The sequence below is a fragment of the Scylla paramamosain genome, chromosome 34 (genome assembly GCF_035594125.1).
Source record: "Scylla paramamosain isolate STU-SP2022 chromosome 34, ASM3559412v1, whole genome shotgun sequence".
Lineage (NCBI taxonomy): Eukaryota > Metazoa > Arthropoda > Malacostraca > Decapoda > Portunidae > Scylla > Scylla paramamosain.
In genome coordinates this window covers 10,635,220-10,660,219 of record NC_087184.1, presented here as the reverse complement: position 1 = coordinate 10,660,219, position 25,000 = coordinate 10,635,220, and the positions used below count along the sequence as shown (strand labels likewise).

At 40.4% G+C, this 25,000-nt stretch overlaps 1 protein-coding gene across 4 annotated transcripts in view; it reads right to left on the bottom strand.

Moving 5' to 3' along the window:
• The window catches only part of LOC135090157 (protein sidekick-like), a 105,708-nt gene that overhangs the window by 53,105 nt on the left and 27,603 nt on the right, over positions 1-25,000 (bottom strand). For all 4 annotated transcript variants that reach the window (XM_063986566.1, XM_063986568.1, XM_063986567.1 and 1 more), the window contains one exon: positions 19,083-20,195. In XM_063986566.1, the coding sequence (XP_063842636.1) occupies positions 19,083-19,161 (79 nt within the window). In that variant the 5' untranslated portion in view covers positions 19,162-20,195. The remainder of the gene's footprint in view (positions 1-19,082; positions 20,196-25,000) is intronic.

Sequence of the window (25,000 nt, the reverse complement as noted above, 5' to 3'; positions counted from 1 at the left end):
TAGGGAGAGGAGAAGGAAAAAAAGTGGTATCTTCTTTCCTCCTCCATTTACGCTTCATTTTTATTTCTATACGGGAGACGAAAAAGGAAGAGGAAGGAAAAATAGGGAAGGATAACGAAGATGAAGAGAAAGAAATTTGCGATATCTCCTTTCCACCTCTTTATTTCTGTTTCTTGTCCATCTTGCCTTTGAAGGAGAAGGGAGAGAGGAAGAGAAAAGAGAGAATAAGGAGGAAAAGATAAAATTAGGGTAGAAAATCAGATATACGAATCGAAACAAGACAAATAAAAATGAATAAAAAGAGGAAGAAGATAAGGGAGGATAAGACTCAAGAGAAAATTAAGAAAATTGTTACTTTATCCTTACGTTTCTTTATTTTTACGTCATTCTATTTCCCTGTTCGAATTTTCAAGGGAACGGAGAGAAAGAAGAAAAGGGAAGAGGAGGAAGAAAGGATGATAAGGAAGAAGATAGGAGATTCAAAACAGGATACAGAAAAGACAGGAACTTCCGATTTCCTTCTTTTTTATCTCTTCTTTCCACCTTTCGTTTCCTTGGAATTTAGGAGGAGGAGGAGGAGGAGGAGGAGGAGGAGGAGGAGGAGGAGGAGGAGGAGGAGGAGGAGGAGGAGGAGGAGGAGGAGGAGGAGGAGGAGGAGGAGGAGGAGGAGGAGGAGGAGGAAGGAAGGAAAGGAAATGTGCTTGAGTTGCAATCTTAAGGTAAAGGAAAAAAGAGGAAAAGGAAAAAGAAGTCAGATACAAAACAAGAGGAAAAAAACAGGGTATTCTTTTTTCCTGTACCCATTTTTTTCTGCCTAATTTTCCTGCATCATTTAATTAGGAAAGGAAAAAAGGAAAAGAGGCAAAGAGAATTATATAAACAAAACAACGAGATGAAGAAAACAGCAACTTTCTTTCCTCTCCCATATGTATAACTCTCTCTCTCTCTCTCTCTCTCTCTCTCTCTCTCTCTCTCTCTCTCTCTCTCTCTCTCTCTCTCTCTCTCTCTCTCTCTCTCTCTCTCTCTCTCTCTCTCTCTCTCTGTATGTGTGTGTGTGTGTGTGTGTGTGTGTGTGTGTGTGTGTGTGTGTGTGTGAATATGTGTACTTACGTATGCGAATATGTGCATGTATGCGTGTGTGTGTGTGTGTATATATATATTTATGTATGCATATATGTAGAGCAACATACAAAACCTCCAACTAAACCCACGCAACACAAAACAACACAAAAGAAGACCAACAAGGAGCAGCAGCAGCAACACTATTGCCCCCGCACTCCGCTCCACAGTGAGGGGGGGGGGCGGCAAAACAAGATTCGGAGGATGAATTGCGAGGCGAGGCACAAAGAGCATAGATTAGTCCGACATTATGTTAATCCTTTGATCAGGTGAGTCAACACGTCACCTGTTAATTAACCAGGGCCATTATTTCACAGGTATAAGTAATTGACAACCTGCAGGCGAGGGTCACAAAAGTCACCTGGCAATAAGGGGAGAGAGTGAGAGGGAGAGTGAAAGGGAGAGGGAGAGAGAGAGAAGGAGAGGAATAGATTATCTTCATCATTATCTTTATCACCCGCTGCTTCACATATTTCGTTCCGCAGAATCACCTCCGGGGAAGGAAGAGGAAGAGGAGGAGGAGGAGGAGGAGGAGGAGGAGGAGGAGGAGGAGGAGGAGGAGGAGGAGGAGGGGGAGGAGAAAAAAGGAATGAGAAAGGTGAAAGAATAAAAAATACTAGGAAAAGGATGATAAGAGAAAGAGGAGATGAAGAGAAGGATTTAAGGGAGTGGGGGAGTGGAAAATGAGAAGGAAGAGATAAAAAGAAAAGGAAAGGAAGAAAAGGATGAGAAGGATGAGAACAAGAGACGGAACAGAAAAAGAGGAAGAGGAAGAAAACATAAAAGAGAGGAGAAGAGACAACTAATATTACTTATTTTCTTCCCTCTTCCTCTTACTTTTCCGAATCACTATATGCGAGAATCAAGAGAGAGAGAGAGAGAGAGAGAGAGAGAGAGAGAGAGAGAGAGAGAGAGAGAGAGAGAGAGAGAGAGAGAGAGAGAGAGAGAGAGAGAGAGAGAGAGAGAGAGAGAAAAAAAAAAAATGGAAGATAAAAAAAAATTAATCATACGAAAGCATTGCAATATCATAAGAAAGGGTTGGAATATGATATCAAAGGGTTGGAAAGCGAGAAAAGGTTGTAATATAAGAAATAAGTTGGAATATCACAAGAAAACGTCCCATTATTATAAGGAAGGGTTGCAATATCACTCTAAAGGGCTGGAATATAAGAAAAGGGTTAGAACATCACAAGAAAGGGTTGGAGAGAAAGAGTTGCAATATAAGAAAAAGATTGTAATATCGCAAGAAGTTCCAGAATCATATGAAAACCTGCAATATAATAAGAAAATAAGGCGTTGCAGTATTATAAGAAAGGGTTGTAATAAGAAAAGTTTGCAGTATCATAAGTTTAAATATCTCGACTAATTTTCCTCCTGTTGCTCCTGGAAAAAACATCAAAGTTAAAAAAAAAAAAATTCTCGATTATTTCCAGGTAAAATGATCGAAAATAAAGTAGTGGAGTCTTGAGGATTGGAAAACATCCTTCAAAGCTTTCTAATTAGTGCTCTCTCTCTCTCTCTCTCTCTCTCTCTCTCTCTCTCTCTCTCTCTCTCTCTCTCTCTCTCTCTCTCTCTCTCTCTCTCTCTCTCTCTCTCTCTCTCTCTCTTCGCACACACACACACACACACACACACACACACACACACACACACAGTCTTAATAAGGTTCTGTGACCGGCGAAGTATATGTCCCCCTCCTCCTCCTCCTCCTCCTTCTCCTCCTCTTCCTCCTCCTCTTCCTCCTCCTCCTCCTCGCGTGATGGCTTCTTGTTCTCGTTTCCTGAAGGTGCCACTTGTTATGATCTTGAAAAATGGTACGAGTTTTTCTTTTTCTTTTTTTCTTCCTTCCTTAATGCATGATTCCTGCACGTAATCCTCAACGCACGCACGCACGCACGAGAGAGAGAGAGAGAGAGAGAGAGAGAGAGAGAGAGAGAGAGAGAGAGAGAGAGAGAGAGAGAGAGAGAGAGAGCTGCACCAAATCCAACCTCAGTCCACACATCCTAAACTGCACGAGTATTCCAGTATTCCAGTATTCCCACCCAATTCCAGGTCAGGCCACATTCCTTCCGGCATTAAGCTCATAAAGCCCAGTGTTGTTCATGACCAGAGCCTCGTGCCACGCTCCTACACGCTCCGCTCTCTCTCTCTCTCTCTCTCTCTCTCTCTCTCTCTCTCTCTCTCTCTCTCTCTCTCTCTCTCTCTCTCTCTCTCTCTCTCTCTAACATCCAATGAGCATGACAAGATACCATATTTTAAAACACTTCTGCGCCGCACCTCCATTACTTTCCAAAGGCTCAGCTTGAAGGCACATGAGTTTTTAAGTCTTTATACAACAAGACTGGAAAAACGCTCTTGAGAAGCCGGCTACCTACTTTCCAAAGGCTCTGGTTGAAGTTACACAAGTTTTTTTTTAAGAGTGTTTATATAGTTCTGGAGGCAGATTACCATTTTTTTTTTTTTTTTTTTTGTTATTAACAGGAGAAACATACTTGAGAACTCAGTTAATCTCTATGGCGTTTAAAAATGGTCTTCATGAAGTTACACGGATTTTGAAGAGTGTTTATACAGTTCCGGAGACAAATTAACAGGATTCCTACATTATTGACAGGAGACACATTCTTGAGAACACAGCTTATTATCTCTGTGGCCTTTGAAATAGTCTTGGTAACGAGAGAAAAAGAAAAAAAAATCTAAAAAAAAAAAACTTCGATGGTAAACTAACCCAAAAACCAATCAAAAAAAAAAACTCAAAACTCTTACAACCGAGTGGAAGAAAAATTCAGACCAAGATGACGGCGGTGTGGCGGCAACAAACTCCCACAATGGAAGTGAAGGTGGGGCGGAACACGGCCTTAAAGAGAACCTTGGATGTGGGGAGCCTTCTTGTTGGCTTGCACAATGGCGGGCGGGACGGGGAGATGGGGAGGGGGAGAGCATCTGAAGGAGACTCGCTGGGGGTTTGTCTTCCTATCTTGCTGTCTTGCTGTTTATGTTTATTTTGTGAAGAGAAAGGCTGAATTGGTTATTTTCCTGTCTTCCTGCCCTCCTATTTGTCTGTTTTCCAGTTTATTTGTGAAGAGAAAGGCTGAATTGGTTGTCTTCCTGTCTTTGTCCTATATTTTTGTCTTCCTGTTTATTTATGAAGAGAAAGGTTGAAGTGGTTCTTTTCCTTCCCTCCTGTCTTCCTGTATTCCCGCTTATTTGCGAAGAGAACGGATGAATTAGATGTCTTCCTGTCCTCTCTTCCCGTCTTCCAATTTATTTGTGGAGGAGAAAGGACGAATTAGTTGTTCTCCTGCCTTCCTGTGTTCCTGTGTTCCTGTTTATGTTTATTGGTGAGGGTTACGGTTCAAGGTGAGGAGAGCACGGCGGACGACAGAACCATTCCGGAAACAGATCGGGAAATGAAGCTGACGGCTGCGTTGTGATGCGGCGCGCGGTGGGACGGAGTAAAAGTGATGGTGTTCTGTAATGTGAAGGCTGCGAGACGGACAAAATATAAATAAATAGAAATAAAAGCGGTGGTATCTGATGCGAAGAATGGAAGGGGGGAACAACAAGAATTCAAGGTGATGTTCTGAAATGTGGAGGCTGCTAGATGGAAGAACAAGAGCTAAAGGCGGTGGTATTATGAAATGTGATTCAATGATAATACTCTGAAATGTAAAAACACGCGAAAAAAATAAATAAATAAAGAGAATTAAAGACAATGTGAAATGGAGTGAATGTTGATACTTTGAAATGTAAAGAGCGAAGAAAGTGAAAGGAAACAAAGCCGATGATAATTTGAAAAGAGAAGACCAGGGGAAAAATACATACGACACCAGGAAAACAATAAAGATAGAGTTCCGGGAAATGAACAGTTTAGAACACAACAAAGCCGCCATTCCTGGAAGCGTGGACAAAGAAAGAACTCTGAATGATCAACAGCAAAAGTACAACAGGTAAAGTTTTCAAATCTAGGGCAGACGAAGGCAGGTACCTCGAGATAACGATGACGCGAGTGGCGGCAATTGTCAGTTACCAGGCATCACTGAACCAAACAAAGAAAACAATAAATAAAAATAAGAACTTTAAAATTTCATAAAACACGCAAAACAAAGCAAGTGAAAGGAAAAGGAAAAACACGCCTAAGAAAAACTAACAAATACTGTTCACGTGGACATTAAAACAAAAAGCCACAAGAATGAAAACACGGACAAAAAGTAAATAAAAACACCGACTAAGTAAAAAAAAAAACGCAAACTGAAGCTATTTTATTTATTTATTTATTTATTTATTTATTTATTTATTTATTTATTTATTTTTATGGAAAGGAAGACGCGGACAGAAGAATACGAGACAACGTTCCTGCCACCACTGAAACACACAATGATAACAACAAAAATACAAAAAATAAATAAATAAATAAATAAATAAATCAGAAAAAGCGCTGATTTAAACTATTATTTCCAAAACGCAATTTTCAACGGAAAGGAAAACGCGAACGGGGAAAAAAAAAAAAAAAGTATCAAGGACCTTTGACACTGACACACCGATGACAAAATGAAAATAATAAACAAACAAATAATAAATAAATAAATAAATACAAACACTTAATTAACTTCACATTTCCGAAACACACGAAGAACGAAGACATAATTTCACGAAAACGAAGACGCGAACGGGAATAATAACAAACAACAACAACAACAACAACAAATACAAGAAAAATAACAAATGAAAGCACCAACTCAACTTCACATTGCCAAGAACACGCAAAACCAGGCAATATTTGAAGGCGGCGACGCGAGGCTGACGAAGGAGAGGAAGGTCAACAGCGAACCAAACAGCACCGGCAACAAAAACAGTCCGTAACGTGGGGGCGAAAGAAGCCGAGTCGAGAACACTTCACTGGACAAAGAGGAAAGTGATGCGCAAGAAATTTTTCCCGCTGGACAAAGAGACGCAGAGAGAGAGAGAGAGAGAGAGAGAGAGAGAGAGAGAGAGAGAGAGAGAGAGAGAGAGAGAGAGAGAGAGAGAGAGAGAGAGAGAGAGAGAGAGAGAGAGAGAGAGAGAGAGAGAGAGAGACGCGCAAGAGGACGAGAGAGGGAGGGAGACAGAGGAAGAAAGAGACAGTTCACCTTCGTTTCTGAGTTCTGAGTTCTTGGGCAAGGTGTTCTTCAGTTTCCATCGGGTTCCAGATGAGACCACCTCCCCACGACAAAGTTTCAAGACACTTCTGTAATTCTGGGTCATCCTTTTGACTTCTCGGGGACTGGCGCCTCCTCTGGGTCTTTTTTCTTTTTTCTGCCCTTTTTGTAGTCCTTGGCCAAAGTCACTCCTACGTAAAATAATCAAATAAAACTTCCAGGTTCTCTCTTACATAAATAAATAAATAAATAAAAGCTTCCAGTGTTGCCATATTGCGTACCTCAGCACAAAGCAATCCTCATGGCCTCTTGCAACTTGAAATAGTCTATTGTGAGTCTGAATTGTATAAAAACTTGACTTTTAAACCGAGAATATGATGACACACTAGATAGATACACGGATGGATAGATGACAATGACCACACAAAGCCAAGCAAATACACATCAATACTTTCATAACACAGTAATTTTGGTAACTTTCTTGTATACGTTTAACACATCGTGATATATCATATGCAACACATCGCCAGTAACACTCCGCGAATACATCCTTCAACGTGTGCTAAGAATATTTGTGCCTGGGGTCTGTGAGGACATAACTCTGATTGCAAGAAAGCAGTCACAGATTTTAATGAAGGTGTCTTATCTTAGTCCAAGTAAGAATATTAAAATGGCTACAAGATTTGGTGAGTTAAGAGCAGTTCATGTTCATATTTTTGAGTAATCATCCGCATTCACCTTCACTGTTCTGACTCTTCATTCAGTTTAAGTCCCTCTGATGTGCTGACAATCTCACACTGTACCTTCCCTCTTTCCTTCAGTCTAAGTTCTTGTGGTATGCTGATAACCTAACACGACGTAACAAGTGACAGATTTGCAGTACATCATACACACTCACTCCCACTGTATTCCCTTCCCCCAATCTAAGCTCCTCTGATATAATGACAATCTCACGCCCCTTGATAACTGATAGACTGTACATCACCTACACTCCCTTCCACTGTTCTTTGCCTCTTATCACAATCCTCGTAAGTTCCTCTGATACAATGACAACCTGACACACCCTGACAAGTGATAGATTTCCAGTATATCAGAGGACACAAGATTGAGAGAAAATGAGGGAAAATGAGAGAGTGGCATGTTTCTCCTCTATTGATCATGAGCGTGCGTTTAGCGATAATGCAACACCATCCATCATCATCATCATCATTTCGTTTAACGTCCTTGTTTTTCTTTACGGGACTGCAAGGGTCATGAATCACTTCCTCTTCTTGGCGGTCACTGGCAGTCTCTTCTCTTGTGTTCTTCCTCACTATGTCCTCTTCTTCCTCTCTTATGTTCCCTTATGCTATGTTCTTGTGTGTTCTTTTATGTCCTTCCTTATGTTCGTTCTCTTCTTCCTCTCTTATGTTCTTATGTTCTTCCTTATTATGTTCGTTCTCTTCTTCCTCTCTTATGTTCTTCCTCTCTTACGTTCATCCATCTCCTGTCCTCCACGCACCATCTCCGGGTCTTCAGTCTTCCCTCTGATCTCCTTGCACTTATCTCCATTTCTACCACAACCTTCTTCAATATTCTCACTAGTCATCTTGCAATTATCTTCATCTCTACCACAACCTTCTTCAGTATTCTCCCACTAGTCTTCCTTCAACAATTTCCACCTCCAGCGTAACTTTCTGAGGTTTTCCCCGCTGCTCTCCTCACAACAGCGGACAACTCTAACACCAGGAAGTCAGAACAAACAACTTCCACATCCTGCAGAAGTAGTGGGAGAGGGAGCGCAGCAAGACGGTGGCGTGGCGGTACTCGGGGCACGATGTTTAGCGGAGTGTCACAAAGTATATTATGATGATTTTTTTTTCTTTTTACGCTTAAAGCCGGGCCAAGGACACACGCTACTGCTACTCTCCCACGAAACGTCAAGGTATTTATGAGCTCAAAATATACAGAGGAGGTTAGCTAAGGACAGAAACAAAGAGAGAGGTGAAAACGCCATTGTCACTCCCGAAAGATGACAAGCAAGCAAAAATTGTTACTTACCGAACCAAAGACAGACAGGGCAGGTCAGTAAGCGTCACAAAAAGGAAGAAAAACGTTATTGCGTCACTCCAGACAAATACCAAGAGAGAGGCCACAATGATAGTTACTAAGACGAAGACAGTGACATAGAGGAAAGCGCTGCACGGTATGACAAGAACTCTCACCTGTCGGGCGTGCACTGTACAAGCCACACATTAACATCCTCCCTGACTGACTGACTGAGTGGCTGGTATGAGGCGCCCCAGCGACAGGAATAATAATGCTCTGCGCCATCCTACACATTAAAAAATATGCTTATTATTCCCTGGAGGTTGAGTACACGCCACTCATTAGTAGACTGACTGACTGACTGACTAACTGACTGACTGACTGACTAACTGACTAATTGACTAACTGATAAAATGACTGGCTGGCTGACTGACTTGACTGATTGACTGATGGACTGACTGAATGACTGATTGATGGACTGACTGACCGACTGATTACCTGGCTGCCTGACTGACTAACTGACTGACTGACTGATTAACTGGCTGAGTGGCTTATGGCACCGCATCAACACAACAGGAGTGCAACGCTCACTCTAGCACACCAAACAACCTACTTAACCTCATTTCCTTATCTACTTGAACTCTCCATCTCATCACACAGCCGCAGCAGCAGTCAGTGTCCTCGCTGGCCTGCTTCTGGTGTGTCTCAGGAGAATCAAAGGGCTTGTCTTGTCTGAAGGAGGATTATCTCCTGCTTTCGTGTCATTTCCGTAAAGGGGAAGATGCACCTTCAAGTCCCCGCTGACAACCTGGAGAGGCACTGCGGAGGCATCAAGGGCGGTGACTTGACGGCCACGAGTGCCCTCCACGGGGACTAAGGGCGTGTGCTCAGACTCTTCACTCCTGCAACTCGATAACTTTCCGCAAACTCTAATGAAGATTACTGAGGATTTCACGTGTGTTTTCAAGGTTCTATTGACAAAACACCCACAAGAGCTCGACTAATCATCTCTGCAGCGTTTGGAAATAATCATTATAGGAGCGCAAGATTTCAAAGAATACAGAGTAAAAAAACGGCAGCTTCCAGTCACTCCTGCTGGCTTCCCACACTGCTCGACCTCTGCCTGCATACTCAGTTTCTCAAGAACTCGCTAGTCAGTGCAGTTCACCGAAGCAAAACCGCCAAGTCGCCGCCACTGCAACTAAGCACATATTCTGAATCGCCTCTGCGCCGCATCTCCACTACTTTGCATGGGCTCTAGATAAAGTTGCAAGGATTTTTATGGGTACACTTTACGGTTCTAGTGACAGATTAGCAAGATTTCTATATTATTAAGAGAAACACTCCGGAGAACCTGGCTAATCATCTCCGTGGCCTTTGAGAATAGTCGTGGTGAGAGACCAAACCAAAGTGCCTAACACTCCTTGCTACTTTCGCCTTCCACGCCTCACAACACGTATCAGGAACCAGAAATATGAGTAGTTTGCACACTGAACCACATATGAAGCAAGGATGCATAACAGAGTTTGTTTGTTTTTTTTCAAGTTCTTGTTGCTCTTCACTTGTGCCTCTTACATATATAAAAAGAGAGAGAGAGAGAGAGAGAAAAAAAAAACTAAAACATTTCCACCGATAAAGCGAGGCACACTGAAAGCCTTATCCTCAAACACTTCCGCCTGTCATCTCCACTTCAACAGGCTATAGTGGAAGGTATTGGGATTTTAAAGTGCTTTTACGATCAAAGAGAAAGTTTAATAGTAATTCTTCATGACCAATTGGATAAAACGCCCAGGAGAACTCAACCAATCATCTCTGCGGGCTTTGAAAACAGTGCTGATGAGAGAACAAAGCGATAAAGCTCAGAGCAATCCGCCAGATTCTGAAACACTCCAGGCTGCACCTCGACTGCTTCCAAAAGCTTCTAGTTGACGTTACATGAATTTTGAGAGCGCTTTTTTTGGTTCTAGTGACAGATTAACATGATTTCCAAATTATTAGCAGAAGATACACTCTTGAGAACACGGCTAATCACCTCTATGACCTTGGGAAACAGTCTTGGTGAGAGCAAAGCGTTTAAGCACACAGGTTACATCTCACTACTGGTAAGACGTCACAGCCACACCCCGCCACACTCCGCTACACTGCACCACGCACATACATTCCCACTACAGTAAAACCAATATGTACACTCTGCCACACTCCTTACGTACACTCAGCACAGTACAGCCACTACGCACACTCCACACTCCATAACGTACACAGTAAAGAGCAGTAAGGCCGCCACGTACAGACAATCTTTCCTCTCCTTTCCTCTCCGCCAAATAAAGGATGACGTAACTTAATTTGACGCACGGGGTAAATTTTCAGAAACTCCGCCGTGAGAATAGAGAATATTTACACCTTCTTTCTTTCGCTTCTTGACGTAAATGTGAGATTACTTAGTTCTTCCTTGTTTATTCTATCTACGCACTTCTTCCTCTATTTCTTAATCGTTTTCTTTCACTTATTCACTTTTTTTTTTTATTATTTGTTTCTCCACTTCTTCATCTACTTATTCATTTGTTATTTTGTGTGTCTCTTTACGCAATTCCTCATTTGTTTCTTCATTTATGCCTTCCTCTACTTCATACATTCCTCCGTCTATCTCTTTAACTTACCTATTTCTTAATTTACCTTTGTATAGCAGAGAGAGAGAGAGAGAGAGAGAGAGAGAGAGAGAGAGAGAGAGAGAGAGAGAGAGAGAGAGAGAGAGAGAGAGACACACACACACACACACACACACACACACACACACACACACACACACACACACACACACACATCTGAGAAGAGAGACAATTCAGTGTTGGCCATTAGCATAACTAACAACCCTGCCACGCTTGTTTGGGGTTCTCCCACGCCCTGAGAGAGAGAGAGAGAGAGAGAGAGAGAGAGAGAGAGAGAGAGAGAGAGAGAGAGAGAGAGAGAGAGAGAGAGAGAGACCCCTACCAGTCCCTAAAACATTTCTGATAATTGGATGATAGGACACTTAACTTCATCTGCCTCCTCCTCCTCCTCCTCCTCCTCCTCCTCCTCCTCCTCCTCCTCCTCCTCTTCCTCCTCCTCCTCCTCCTCCTCCTCCTCCTCCTCCTCCTCCTCCTCATTATTTAACCCTCCACCACTTGTCGATACTCCAAAAGGGGGAAGGAGAGAGAGAGAGAGAGAGAGAGAGAGAGAGAGAGAGAGAGAGAGAGAGAGAGAGAGAGAGAGAGAGAGAGAGAGAGAGAGAGAGAGAGAGAGAGAGAGAGAGAGAGAGGGGGGGGAGGAAGGAAGGTGGGAGGGAAAGGGGAAGGGGAGAAGGGAAGGAAGAGGAAAAGCGAGGGAGGAGAAGCAAGTGGAAGGGAAAGAGAGATGGAGAGGAGGAAAGAAGAGGAAAGGAAAGGGGGAAAATGAAGAAAGGAGAGAGAGAGAGAGAGAGAGAGAGAGAGAGAGAGAGAGAGAGAGAGAGAGAGAGAGAGAGAGAGAGAGGTTTAAATGGTACAGTTGGTGGGTTCAGTTAGGATGCAAATTCAGTGAGATAAGATGCCGCGCTGCTATCTATGAAGTAATGGATTTATGGAATGGTCTGGTGCTGGGCTTACTCATTCCAATTTAGAGGTGCTTTTTATGGCGCACGGTTGGTAGTAGTAGTAGTAGTAGTAGTAGTAGTAGTAGTAGTAGTAGTAGTAGTAGTAGTAGTAGTAGTAGTAGTAGTAGTAGTAGTAGTAGAAAGAAGAAGAAAAAGAACAACAACAACAACAACAACAACAACAACAACAACAACAACAACAACAACAACAACAACAACAACAACAACAACAACAGCAGTAACAGCAGCAGTAGCATTAACAATACTCCTTTGCCTGTGTACACATATTCTTTACACACCCATCTAACTTGTTTGTTCGTCTGTTACGTGTTTATCTAATTACAGTACTTTTCATTATATTTTTTTCAACAAACATAGAGAGGGAGGGAAGAGGAGGGAGGGGAGAGAAGGCAGGGAGGGAGGGGGTTGAAGGGGGGTGAGGTGTGAGGTCGGCCTTAAATTTTAGTGAGGGGCAGCAGAGCGCGACAAAATTGGTATTGTGCTAAAATGCAAAACGCTCTAATGATTATGGCCCGCATGAACGCACCAATAGCTCAACACAATGCAACGGCAATTAAGCTAAAAAAATGAAATAATAACAATAATATCCCCGGCCAGTGCTGTGTGATGGTATTCGCAATTCAACATAACTTAATTCTTTATTGACTCACTTATAATGCAACGCCACCACTGGGCCACGATGAATAAGTGACGGGTGCAGTGAATTATGAAGTAAAGCATGGTGTGTCGTAACTACTGTACACTTCTTTGGGTGCTACAGTTAAGGGTCACGCAGCTGGTCACTCCTCGCGTTACCTTCTTGTCAAAATATCTATCTCTTTGTCTTTGGTTAAATCTATCATTAGCAAGTTTTCTCTTTTGTCTTCCTTTCTTCTGCCTCCTCTACCTTTCCCTCTTTTGTGTCTTCCTTTGTCAAAATTATCACTTTCATGTCTTCTTTCACTGCTTCCATTAACTGTCTATTTTGTATTCTTTTCCTCTTGCCTCATTCACCTTTGTTCTCTGTGCATTCTGCTTCACTCATCACCCCATGTCTTCCTTCAATGCATCTATAAACCTTCTCTTTCGTCTTCTTTTCCTCCTGACTCCTCCAACTTACTCTGCCTTCCACGTCTTCCTCTGTTCTGCCCATCACCCCCATGTCTTCCTTCAATGCATCCATAAACCTTCTCTTTCGTCTTCCTCTCTTCCTCCTGTGGCGATGCTGGGTCTACCTCCACCATCCTCCTCCCAATGCACTCATCTCCTCTACACAAGGCCGAACCACTTCACTCTCCCCTCTCATCCTCGTAAACTCAAATATTTCTTTTCTTTCTTTCTTTCTTGTCTGAAGTAAAACATCATGTGGTCCACCTCTTGGTACAGTTTCCTATTGGTCTCAGCCATGCCCAGGTTAAGAGTGGCTCAAAATCTGTCTCACCTTTTCTATCTTCAATAAAATATGTTAAAGTTAGTTGTTTTCTTTTTATGTTCTAAACGGTAGCAACATTAACTAGAGTAGTTTGTTATGGTTTATTGTGACAGCTGCTCTTAATTTTGGTGTTTTGTTATAGCTGGTCCGAGTCTCCTTGTTTTAATGTCATATTCACAACTTCACGCCCATTACTTTTTATCTCGTGGCTTATGTATATATTTCTGTTATATCTATGCTCCCTGACAAAAATTAATATATTACTAGTACCAGTGCTGTCACAACACTCAGCCCCTATCAACAATATTGGAAACTATTCATGTTTAAGTTCGGGTATCCATTTCAGTGATTATAATTCCCGCCAGTATGAATAACACAACACGGTGACGCGCCGCCCACCAAAACACTCCGCTCTCAAACAATACTGGAATGCATTTATATTTAAGTAAGAGTGAAATGATTACCTTCAGGAATAATACATAACCACTTAGCACAGATACATTATATACAGCCGCACCTCAATGGCGGGGCGGGAAATATGGCGGCGCCACCACCCATCAAATGATATTGCAATGTTGGAGTGTTCATGTCAGCGCGGCAAAGTAACAGTGCAAATTATTACACTCAGGAATTCTGCACGACAGCTAAAAATTGATATATTATGTAATTTAGTTATGGTTCAGTGCTGCTGTAAAAGATTATATTGTATCTATTTGCTAATTTATCTTTCTATCTATTTATCTATCTCTCTATCCACTTACCCTTTTATTCTATCTAATCTATTATATTTAGGTCTATCTATTTATTTCATTTCATTATTTAATCATTCATTTATTCACTTATTTACCTACTGATTTATCTATCTATCTGTCTTTTTTTCTGAGTCTATCTGTCTGTCTGTCTGTCTGTCTGTCTGTCTCTCAGTCTGTTTATCTATCTATTTATCTATCTATCTATCAATCTATCTACTTATCTATCTATCTATCTATCTATATATCTACCTATTTATCTATCAGTCTGTCTATCTGTCTATCAATTCATCTCTATCCATTCAATTCATCTATCTATCCATCTATCTATCTACTGTTTATCTACTTACCCCTCTACCTACCTGCCTATCTTTTAATCCATCCATCCATCCATCTAATTATCCCCTTATTTGTCAGTATAATAATGTGATAATCTTCTTTATCTCATTGCTAACCCCATCTGGTGTCCGGCAGCGAGTTACCCCACCTGGCCGCGTGACACATGAGAACATACAACGCCATCTCTCGGTAACTCAGCGCAACAGGACGCGTCTCAATAACTTACTTGGCTGCACTTCCTTTGTACCTTTGTCAGGAGCGAAAATTCATGATCTTAGTCACTTTTTTTTTTCATTCATTTGTTACACTTGGATTTGTTCTCTCTCTCTCTCTCTCTCTCTCTCTCTCTCTCTCTCTCTCTCTCTCTCTCTCTCTCTCTCTCTCTCTCTCTCTCTCTTGCATCTTCCCACATTCTACGTTTTTCTTCTCTCTCTCCTTTTTCTAACTCCCAAAAGATCAAAGAGTAAAAGGGAATAACAGAAAAGAGACAGGGAATAAAGGAAGGGAAAACTGACCAATACCAAATAACAAAAGATACAAGGATAAAAAAAAGAATAAAGAATAGAAATAAAATAAAGAATAGAAAAGACAAAAAAACGACTAGAACCAAAGTATCACACGCCAGAAGAATAAGAAAGGAAAGAGAAAAAGAAAGAGAATAGAGAAGGAACAGAAAACTGACAAATACCAACTTCCCGGGAGAGAGAAGGATAAGGAGAGAGAAGAGACACAGAGAATAGAGAAAGAATAGAATAAAACTTAGCACCAAAATTCCAGTAGAGAGAACCATAAGGATAAAGGAAGAGAGACAAAGAATAAAAAGAGAGAGAACACAAAAAACAGACAAATACTAAATCCTTGAGAAGAGAAGGATAGAAGAGAGAGAGAGAGAGAGAGAGAGAGAGAGAGAGAGAGAGAGAGAGAGAGAGAGAGAGAGAGGGGCAGAGAGTATAGAAAAGATAGAAATACTGACCAGTACTAAATATAAAAGCACAAGGAGTGATAAAAGAAGATAAAGAGTAGAGAAAGGATAAAAATGTTGACCAGCACCAAACACAGAAACAAAAGGAATGATAAAAGGAAGATACAAAGACACACAGCACATAGAAAAGACAAGAAATTTAACCACTACCCAAAAAAAAAAAAAACAGAAGTACAACGAAAGAAAAAAAAAGATATAGAGACAAGAATACAAAAAAAAACATAAAACTTTGACAAGAACCAAAACCCCACCAAAAAAAAGGGAGAGAAAATAAAAAAAAAAAAAGACGAAGAAACAGAAAACAGAGAAGAGAAAAAAAATAACCTGACCAGAAACAAATCCCAGCAGGAAGGAAGGCACGTCATAAAACAGCACGGGAGTAAAGTAAAGCAAGGAATCAAGTGTGCGTATTAGAACAGAGGTGAGGGAGGGCGCTAAGAGGCGGGAGGCAGCGGGACTAACTCACGGCCAAGCGGCAATAACGTGTGAAAGATGCCTCGGTGTAACTTACTTAGAGCCAATAGGACACTGGGCGGAGGTGGCGAGAAAAAAGAGAAATGGATACGTGAGGTAGAATAGAGGGAGGGAGGGAGGGAGGGAGGGAGGGAGGGAGAGGGAGGGGAAAGGAAATAGAAACGAGGAGAGAGAGAGAGAGAGAGAGAGAGAGAGAGAGAGAGAGAGAGAGAGAGAGAGAGAGAGAGGTGATAATGTAAAGCTAATATGAATAAAGTGTAAATAAAAAAAGAAAAAGGGGAAAGAGGAAAAGAAGACAGGAGATAGCAAAGGTTATGATGATTGCTATGATAAAAGAAAAATACGAAAATGTGAAGGAATTACAAAAAAAAGGAAAATACGAAAAGGAAAAGAAAGAACTGATGAAAAGAGAATAAAAAGAATATAGATGAGATAAACTGAGAGAGAGAGAGAGAGAGAGAGAGAGAGAGAGAGAGAGAGAGAGAGAGAGAGAGAGAGAGAGAGAGAGAGAGACCCTTCACCACGCTACCTTCCCACAATTCCTATTCACTCCACTTCCACATTAGCACCCGCTTAAAAATTAATCTACAGCAAAGAAAACGGGAATGAAAAATGACAGCGAGGAAAACGGGAAGAAAAAATTATACTACAAAGATAATTAACAAAAAAAAAAAAAGCAAATGTAGACTAACGAATTTACTAAGAACGAGAGAGAGAGAGAGAGAGAGAGAGAGAGAGAGAGAGAGAGAGAGAGAGAGAGAGAGAGAGGGGGGGATAAAATTTCAAAATGAGAACACGAAGGGCTGAGGGAGGAAAATAATAGAGGCGGAGATAAAAAAAAAAAAAGTTAGAGGAGAAAGGAGGAAAAAATGATGTATAGAAGAGGAGGGAAAATGAAGGAAGGGAGGAAGGGAAGGAAGGAAGGAAGGAAGGAAGATTATTAAAGGGAGGTGAAAGAATTTATGGAGGAGAGAGAAAATGTTAATAGAAATACACGAGAGAGAGAGAGAGAGAGAGAGAGAGAGAGAGAGAGAGAGAGAGAGAGAGAGAGAGAGAGAGAGAGAGAGAGAGAGAGAGAGAGTTCATGTTTTCTCTTTCTTTATCCAAATTTGAAGGAAAACTATCCATATATTCATCCATTTTTACGTCTTTTCACTTTATAAATACTCTCTCTCTCTCTCTCTCTCTCTCTCTCTCTCTCTCTCTCTCTCTCTCTCTCTCTCTCTCTGGATGGAAAACTTGGGGATTTCTTGACACGCCAAAAAGAGAGACTTAAGTTCTGAAAGATTTCCTCGTGCTGCTAAAAGTTGATCTCGCGGCAGTGCATATTTCCTGAGTCTTGTGAGGAGGAGGAGGAGGAGGAGGAGGAGGAGGAGGAGGAGGAGGAGGAGGAGGAGGAGGAGGAGGAGGAGGAGGAGGAGGAGGAGGAGGAGAAAAAAAGAAAGACAGGTTGTTGTTGTTGTTGCTGGAAGAGGTGAAGGTTGAGGAGGAAAAGAAGAAGAAGAAGAAGAAGAAGAAGAAGAAGAAGAAGAAGAAGAAGAAGAAGAAGAAGAAGAAGAAGAAGAAGAAGAAGAAGAAGAAGAAGAAGGGAAAAAAGAAGTGGTGGTGGTTTTAGTGTTAGCGGTGCATGTAAAATATAAAAAGTAAAAGGAAAGGAAGAGGGAGAGGAGAGGGAAGAGGAAGAAGAGGAGGAAGAGGAGGAGGAGGAGGAAGAGGAGGAGGAGGAGGAATTACTCGTCCTATTCTCCAACATATCTTTACTCCAGCCACTTTAATTTGCTTGCCTGGTGAGAGCATAAAATTCCGGCATTATTACTGTTCATTGTGCTTTAGTGCGCGTGCGTGTACGCGCCCACATCCACACACACACACACACACACACACACACACACACACACACACACACACACACACACACACACACACACAAGAAGAAGAAGAAAAGAAGAAGAAGAAGAGACAGTAAAACACAAAAAGAAAGCAAGAAAGAATACGAACAAGAAGAAAAACGACATCAACTACAACAACAACAACAACAACAACAACAACAACAACAACAAACAACAACAACAATAACAACAAACAACAACAACAACAACAACACAAACAAACAAACAACAAACAACAACAACAAATAACAAACAACAAACAACAACAAAGAAACAAGACCAACAACAAACAACAAACAAACAACAACAACAACACTAAACAACGACAACAAACAACACAATTCAGAAAGAAAATGGAGGGTGAAGAGTGACAATAACACGAAAGGCAACGTTTAAGAGTAATAAAATAAAAATGAATAATAAATGAAACAAAAGGTCACCCATTAAAGAAGAGGAAAAAGGAAAAAAAAAAGATAATCCTCTTTTAATCCCGCGGAGAACAGGAGGGAGGAAGATGAAGAAGATGAGGAAGACGACGGAGGAAAACGAGGAAGATGAGGAAGATGAAAAAGAAGAAGATGAGGAAGACGTGGGAAGAAATTGAAGATGAAGGTTATGCTGAACTGAGGATGAAGTGAAGGTGAAGTGAAAGATAACGCGAAAATAAAGCAAAGTTGAAAGTAATAAGGAATGAAGTGAAGTGACGACGAGGTGAAGATGAAGTGAAAGTGACGATTTTATTAAAGTGAAGTGAAGGTTGAAAGTGAAATGAGGTAGAGATTAGAGTGAAGTGAAGTAAGTGTGTCTGAGGTGAAGCTGTAGTGAAGTGAAGTAAGTGTGTCTGAGGTGAAGCTGTAGTGAGGTGGTGTGCTGAGGTGAAGCTGTAGTGAAGTGAATATCAAGTGAAAGTGACGTGAATGTGAAAATAAAGTGAAACATAAGTGAAGGTAACATGAAGTGAGATGAAATTAAGTAAATCTGAAATGAAAGTGAAGTGAAAAGAAGAAAAATCAATCAAGTGAATGTAGGAACAGATGAAGCGAAGCTGAAAGTGAAGATGATCTGAAGTAAACGATGTGAAATATAAAGTTGCGTACAAGTAAATGAAAAAACTGAAGTGAAAAAAAAAAACTAAGTGAACACGAAACAAAATAAAACAATAAAATTTACAAAAACAAAACAAAAACAAAACAACCACGTAGAAAGAATAAAAACAATAAAAAAAAAATCACTAAACACGAAATGAAAAACAAACCAGATTACACTGAAGAACACACACCAAACCTCAATGAAGTCAAATGAAGTAAAGATGAAGTGCTCAGACTCACCCAAGACGGAGGAGTAGCCAAGGGTGAGGGAGAAGAGTGCGCTGAGCAGGGTGAGGAGCGGCGAGGTGAGGGAGGTCATGGTGAGGGAGAGAGGGGGGCTGGAAGCTTATGACTCCCTTGAGAACTGGTACTCTTTTCCTCTTCTTGGTGGTGGTGGTGGTGGTGGTGGTGGTGGTGGTGGTGGTGGTGGTGGTGGTGGTGGTGATGGTGGTGAACCTCTTACCACTTCTCTCTAATGTAATGGATTCACTTCTTTGCGTGTACTGTTCTTGTTTTTGTTTTGCTTCTTTTTTTTTTTTCTTGTTTGCTACGTGCTCTGTTCTGTGTTCTGTTGAGAGTCTGTTTACTGGATCTTTTTTTTTTTTGCTTTTTTCTTTTCTTTTTCTTTCGTACGTTGTTTGGTTTTTATTTATTATTTCTTTGTTTATTTCAAAGTGTGCCTTTTCAATGTCTCAATGGTCTTTTTTTCTAGACATGTTTAGCTCCTATTAAAAAGACATCAATGTTTTCTTATTTTCCTCTTTTTTTCTCTCTCTTACTTTCTTACATTTTAGTCCTATTTTTTTTCTTTTTTCTCTTTCTTATATGTCAGTATTATGCAAAATGTTTAACTCCTTTGCTTTTCCTTCTTTACTTACTTTCGCTTCCTCTAAAATTCGTCAGTCATTCTCTGTTTCTATTCTGTAAACATTTATATTTGCAAACAATCAAGTGAAACATTCCTGTATCTTATTTTCTTTTATATTCTTATTCTTTATCACTCTTCCTCTTATTTATACATATTCTTAATCCTTCCGGACAACAAAGCAAACCATTTATTTCTTCTCTCTTTTCTTTCCTTATCACCCAAGCAATAAAACTAAGTTGCTGAAAACACATCCACAGCCCGTTTTCTTTGACTGTACCTTTTCCTACATCATCACCACCACCCACCACCTCCACCCCCTCCACCCGCAACACCGCCGCTGTCACCATCACCGCCTCGCGCAGCCCCATCACCCATCCACCCCTCAGTCTTTCTTCCGGTTTCTTTGTCACAATAACGTCACCTTAGAGTAAGAAAACGAATAACTTTCCCTCGTTTGCTGTTTTCTCTTCGCAGAACGTCACTTCCTTAGAAAAAGAGAAAGAAAATAGTGAGGTTTTTTTTTCTGTTCTTTCAAAAATAAAGTCACCTTTCTAAACTAAAAAATAATAGAAAATGTGTAGTTTCCGCCTCCAGTTTTCTGTTCCTTCAAATAAGGTCATTCAGAGAGAGGCACATAACAGAATAAAATTTTGTCTCCAGCTTTTCTTCCTTTAAACATTTTTTTTTTTTTTACTCAAGGGAAAATATGAACTAAAAAAATCCCTTTCCCAGTTTTCTTCCTTCAAAAAAACATCGTCACTTGAAAAGAAAAAAAAAATCTTTCCGCCTTTTCTACCCTTATACCCTTCAAAAATTACTTGAGAGAGAGAGAGAGAGAGAGAGAGAGAGAGAGAGAGAGAGAGAGAGAGAGAGAGAGAGAGAGAGAGAGAGAGAATAAAAAAGAAACATTCCTTCATCCCTCTCTCTCATCTGACAACAACAACAAAAAAAGCTTCACCTCTCTTATTACAAAGAAAACGAAAACTTTGAAAACCTTCCTCTCTCTCGCTCCTTCCGTCACGTTTTTGTCGGTACGAATTTCACGGCGGCCAGTCACGTTTACCTGGGCGATTATCACGTGTAATCATCCCACCTGGCCGCGCTTCAAGGTCACGTGAGCTCGGATACGTGTACAGTACGTGTTTACCGATCCGTGGCGCGGAAAATTAGCGTAAATAAGTGAGAGAATTATACAAATGAGAAAAATGGTTGAAAATTGGACGAGAGAAAAAAAAGAAAGAAAAGAAAGGTGCTGTGTGTGTGTGTGTGTGTGTGTGTGTGTGTGTGTGTGTGTGTGTGTGTGTGTGTGTGTGTGTGTGTGTGTGTGTGTGTGTGTTACAGACACCCTTTTGTTAACATTCACAGCACTGTAAAGAGATTTGTTTGCAATGATGCAGAAAAAAAGAAGAGAGAGGGAGAATGGGTGATTAATTTCCCCTTTTCCCGTCTGCAAAAGTATTTAAGAGACTATATCACAAAGAAATAAATTAAATATCAGTATAAATAAGAGTTGTAAATGAATATGTGGACAATTGTGTAGCAGTGAGGGTGTTATGACGGTCAGGACATCAAACTAATTGCTCTAAAGGCCATGAAATTGTCGAGGAGGAAAAATAATATTGAATTCATCATTGTTGGAGTAAATTGAGGGCTTGCGACAGGTGCGACTAATGATGGTAATATACGCAACTGAAAAATTAAGTGAAAAATATTTAAAAGGTTAAATACAAAATCAAGCAAAAATTAAAACTCGAAAATAAAAAAAATGAAAAAAGAGGAATGGTGATTATAATGAGCTTAATTGAAAAAGGAAATATGAATAACAATCAAAATTAAAAAAAAAAATAATAATAATAATAAAAAGGAAAGACAGAGTGATGATAGTAGTAGTAGTAGTAGTAGTAGTAGTAGTAGTAGTAGTAGTAGTAGTAGTAGTAGTAATAGTAGTAGTAGTAGTAGTAGTACTAGTAGTAGTAGTAGTAGTAGTAGTAGTAGTAGTAGTAGTAGTAGTAGTAGTAGTAGTAGTAGTAGTAGTAGTAGTAGTGAACCATAAATAGAAAGATAATGATGAGAGAGAGAGAGAGAGAGAGAGAGAGAGAGAGAGAGAGAGAGAGAGAGAGAGAGAGAGAGAGAGAGAGAGACGTAAAAAATGGACAACAAAAATCAACAATAACAATAAACACAGTCTGACAGAATCACTATGACAGTCACACACACATAAACAAACAAACAAACAAACAAACATGATGCTAAACAAACATATAGTCTTCAAAAAAGAGAGAAGAGAAAAGAAAGAAGATAATGAAGTAAATTAACAAGTACAAAGAAAATAAGACAAAGCAGAAAAGACCTAGAAAAGTAAAGAGGTTAAAGAGAAAAGAAGAAAATAACGAAAGAAATGGAAAGAGGAAAAGAGAAGGGGGTGAGTAAAGGAAGAAAAAAGAGAATAAGAGAGGCAAGAGTAGAAAAGGAAAAAGAGTAAAAAGAAAAAGAGGAAAGTGGGTAAAAATACAAGTAGACAGAGAAAAGAGAGGAAAAGAAACAAAAGCAGAAAGGAGATGTAAGAAGGAAAAGAGAAAAGATGAATGAAAATGAAATAAAAAGCAAACATAAAAGGAAAAAGATACACGAAAAAAAAATCAGGAAAACATACAAAAAGGAAAAACAAAAAGGCGACACAAAAAAGGCAAGAAGAGGAGACAAAAGATAAAAGGATAAGTAAAAAGAATTACAAAAACAAAAAATAAAAGGAAAAGTACACGAAAAAGGAAACAGGAAATGACAGTAAAGACAAAAGAAGAAACAAATGAAGCAAGGAAATTAGAAAAAAAAAAAAATTATGTGCAGGTAAAAACGGATTGAGTGATTGATTAACTCTCTCTCTCTCTCTCTCTCTCTCTCTCTCTCTCTCTCTCTCTCTCTCTCTCTCTCTCTCTCTCTCTCTCTCTCTCTCTCTCTCTCTCTCTCTGTGTGTGTGTGTGTGTGTGTGTGTTAAGGAATCTGACCAGGGATACAAATGAGGAAAAAAGGGAAAAAAAAAATTTACTATGCCGCTTCCAGGAAAAGTAAAAAAAAAAACAAGAAGTATGAAAAAGATAAAGAAAGAGAAGAGATGCGTGTGGTAAGATAAAAGGAGGAGGAAATAAAAGAGAAGAGAAGATACAAATAATAAAGAGGGGTGCAAAGATATGAGAGTAATGATAAAAACAAGAAAAAAAAATCGAAATACGGAGAAAAAGACAGAAAGAACGTGTGTAATGAGAGAGAGAGAGAGAGAGAGAGAGAGAGAGAGAGAGAGAGAGAGAGAGAGAGAGAGAGAGAGAGAGAGAGAGACAGGAAAATAACCCGTAAAAAAACGCAAAACATGAGGTACAAAGAAAAACAAAAATCTGAGTAATGAGAGACAAGAGAAAGAGAGAAACAAGAAAAAGAAAGAAAAAAACAATAAAGAGAAAGCAGGTGTGAAGATTGTGTGATTGTGATGTGTGTGTGTGTGTGTGTGTGTGTGTGTGTGTGTGTGTGTGTGTGTGTGTGTGTGTGTGTGTCGCGTGCAGCTGATCGTCACAAACAAGTCGTTAAGAGGACAGGTGACGCCGTGCCTCGCCTTGCACGTCCCGGCACGTCACTCCTTCCCGTGTCCTTATTAGCGTCACGTAAGGCACGACACACACACACACACACACACACACACACACACACACACACACACACACACACACACACACACACACACACACACACACACACAATAAGAGAAGGTAGCAGAGAGAAACAGAGAGAGCGAGAGCGAGAGAGAGAGAGAGAGAGAGAGAGAGAGAGAGAGAGAGAGAGAGAGAGAGAGAGAGAGAGAGAGAGAGAGAGGTCATGTTAGATCAAGATTCAGTAACAGGTGAGAAAACTGTCGTAATAAAAAGGTTCAGCAAGTGTATAAATGAAATCATGAATGGGGAAAAAATATTAAAAAATAGACATGCTAGGTTAAGGAGAGAGAGAGAGAGAGAGAGAGAGAGAGAGAGAGAGAGAGAGAGAGAGAGAGAGAGAGAGAGAGAGAGAGAGAGAATTAGGTCAGGTCAGGTGAGATAATGTCAAGTCACGTTTGGTTAGGTTAAGTTAGGTTAGGTTACGTCTGAGTTAGGTTAGGTTAGGTTAGGTTAGGTCTGAGTCAGGTTAGGTTAGGTCTGAGTAACAGTTATGGTAAAGAAAGTGATGAAATGTATAAACAAGTAAATAAAAATAACTGATGGAAAATGATACCGTATTCCTAGAGATGAGAGAGAGAGAGAGAGAGAGAGAGAGAGAGAGAGAGAGAGAGAGAGAGAGAGAGAGAGAGAGAGAGAGAGAGAGAGAGAGAGAGAGAGAGAGAGAGAGAGAGAGAGAGAGAGAGAGAGAGAGAGAGAGAGAGAGAGAGAGAGGAAAAAAAGGAAAGCCCAGTGGAGGAAAAAGGGTAGGTCAAAATGGGCCAGGTCAAGTTTAGGTCACTGTGTTGATTAATAAAGGAAAAGGGAGAAAAACGCATGGGGAAAATAAGAAAAAAAATGAGAGGAATAGAAGCAAAAACACATAAGGAAAGGTGACAAGGAAGGAAGGAAGGAAGGAAGGAAGGAAAGCAGAAAAGCAAGAAAGAAGGGAAGGAAGGAAGGAAGAAAGAAAGAAAGAAAGAAAGAAAGAAATAAAGAAAGAAAGAAAGAAAGGAAGGAAGGAAGGAAGGAAGGAAGGAAGGAAGGAAGGAAAGCAGGAAAGCAAGAAAGAAGGGAAGGAAGGAAGGAAGGAAGGAAGGAAGGAAGGAAGAAAGAAAGAAAGAAAGAAAGAAAGAAAGAAAGAAAGAAAGAAAGAAAGAAAGAAAGGAAGGAAGGAAGGAAGAAAGGATGGAAGGAAGGAAGGAAGGTCAGACAGGAAGGAAGAAAGAAAGAAAGAAAGAATGAAAGAAAGAAAGGAAGAAAGAAAGAAAGAAAGGAAGGAAGGAAGGAAGGAAGGAAGGAAGGAAGGAAGGAAGGTCAGACAGGAAGGAAGGAAGAAAGAAAGAAAGAAAGAAAGAAAGAAAGAAAGGAAGGAAGGAAGGCCAGACAGAAAGAAATGAAGGAAGGAAGGAAGGAAGGAAGGAAGGAAAGAAGGAAAGGAAGGAAAGGAAGGAAGGAAATGAAGGAAAGAAGGAAGGAAGGAAGCAAGAAAGGAAGGACAGAGTAAAGTAAGGAAGAAGAGGAGAAATGAAGGAAGGAAGGAGGAAAGGAAGGGAGGCGGGAAGGAAGGTCAGGTCAGACAGGGCAAAGTTAGGTCAAGTTTACATCACTGG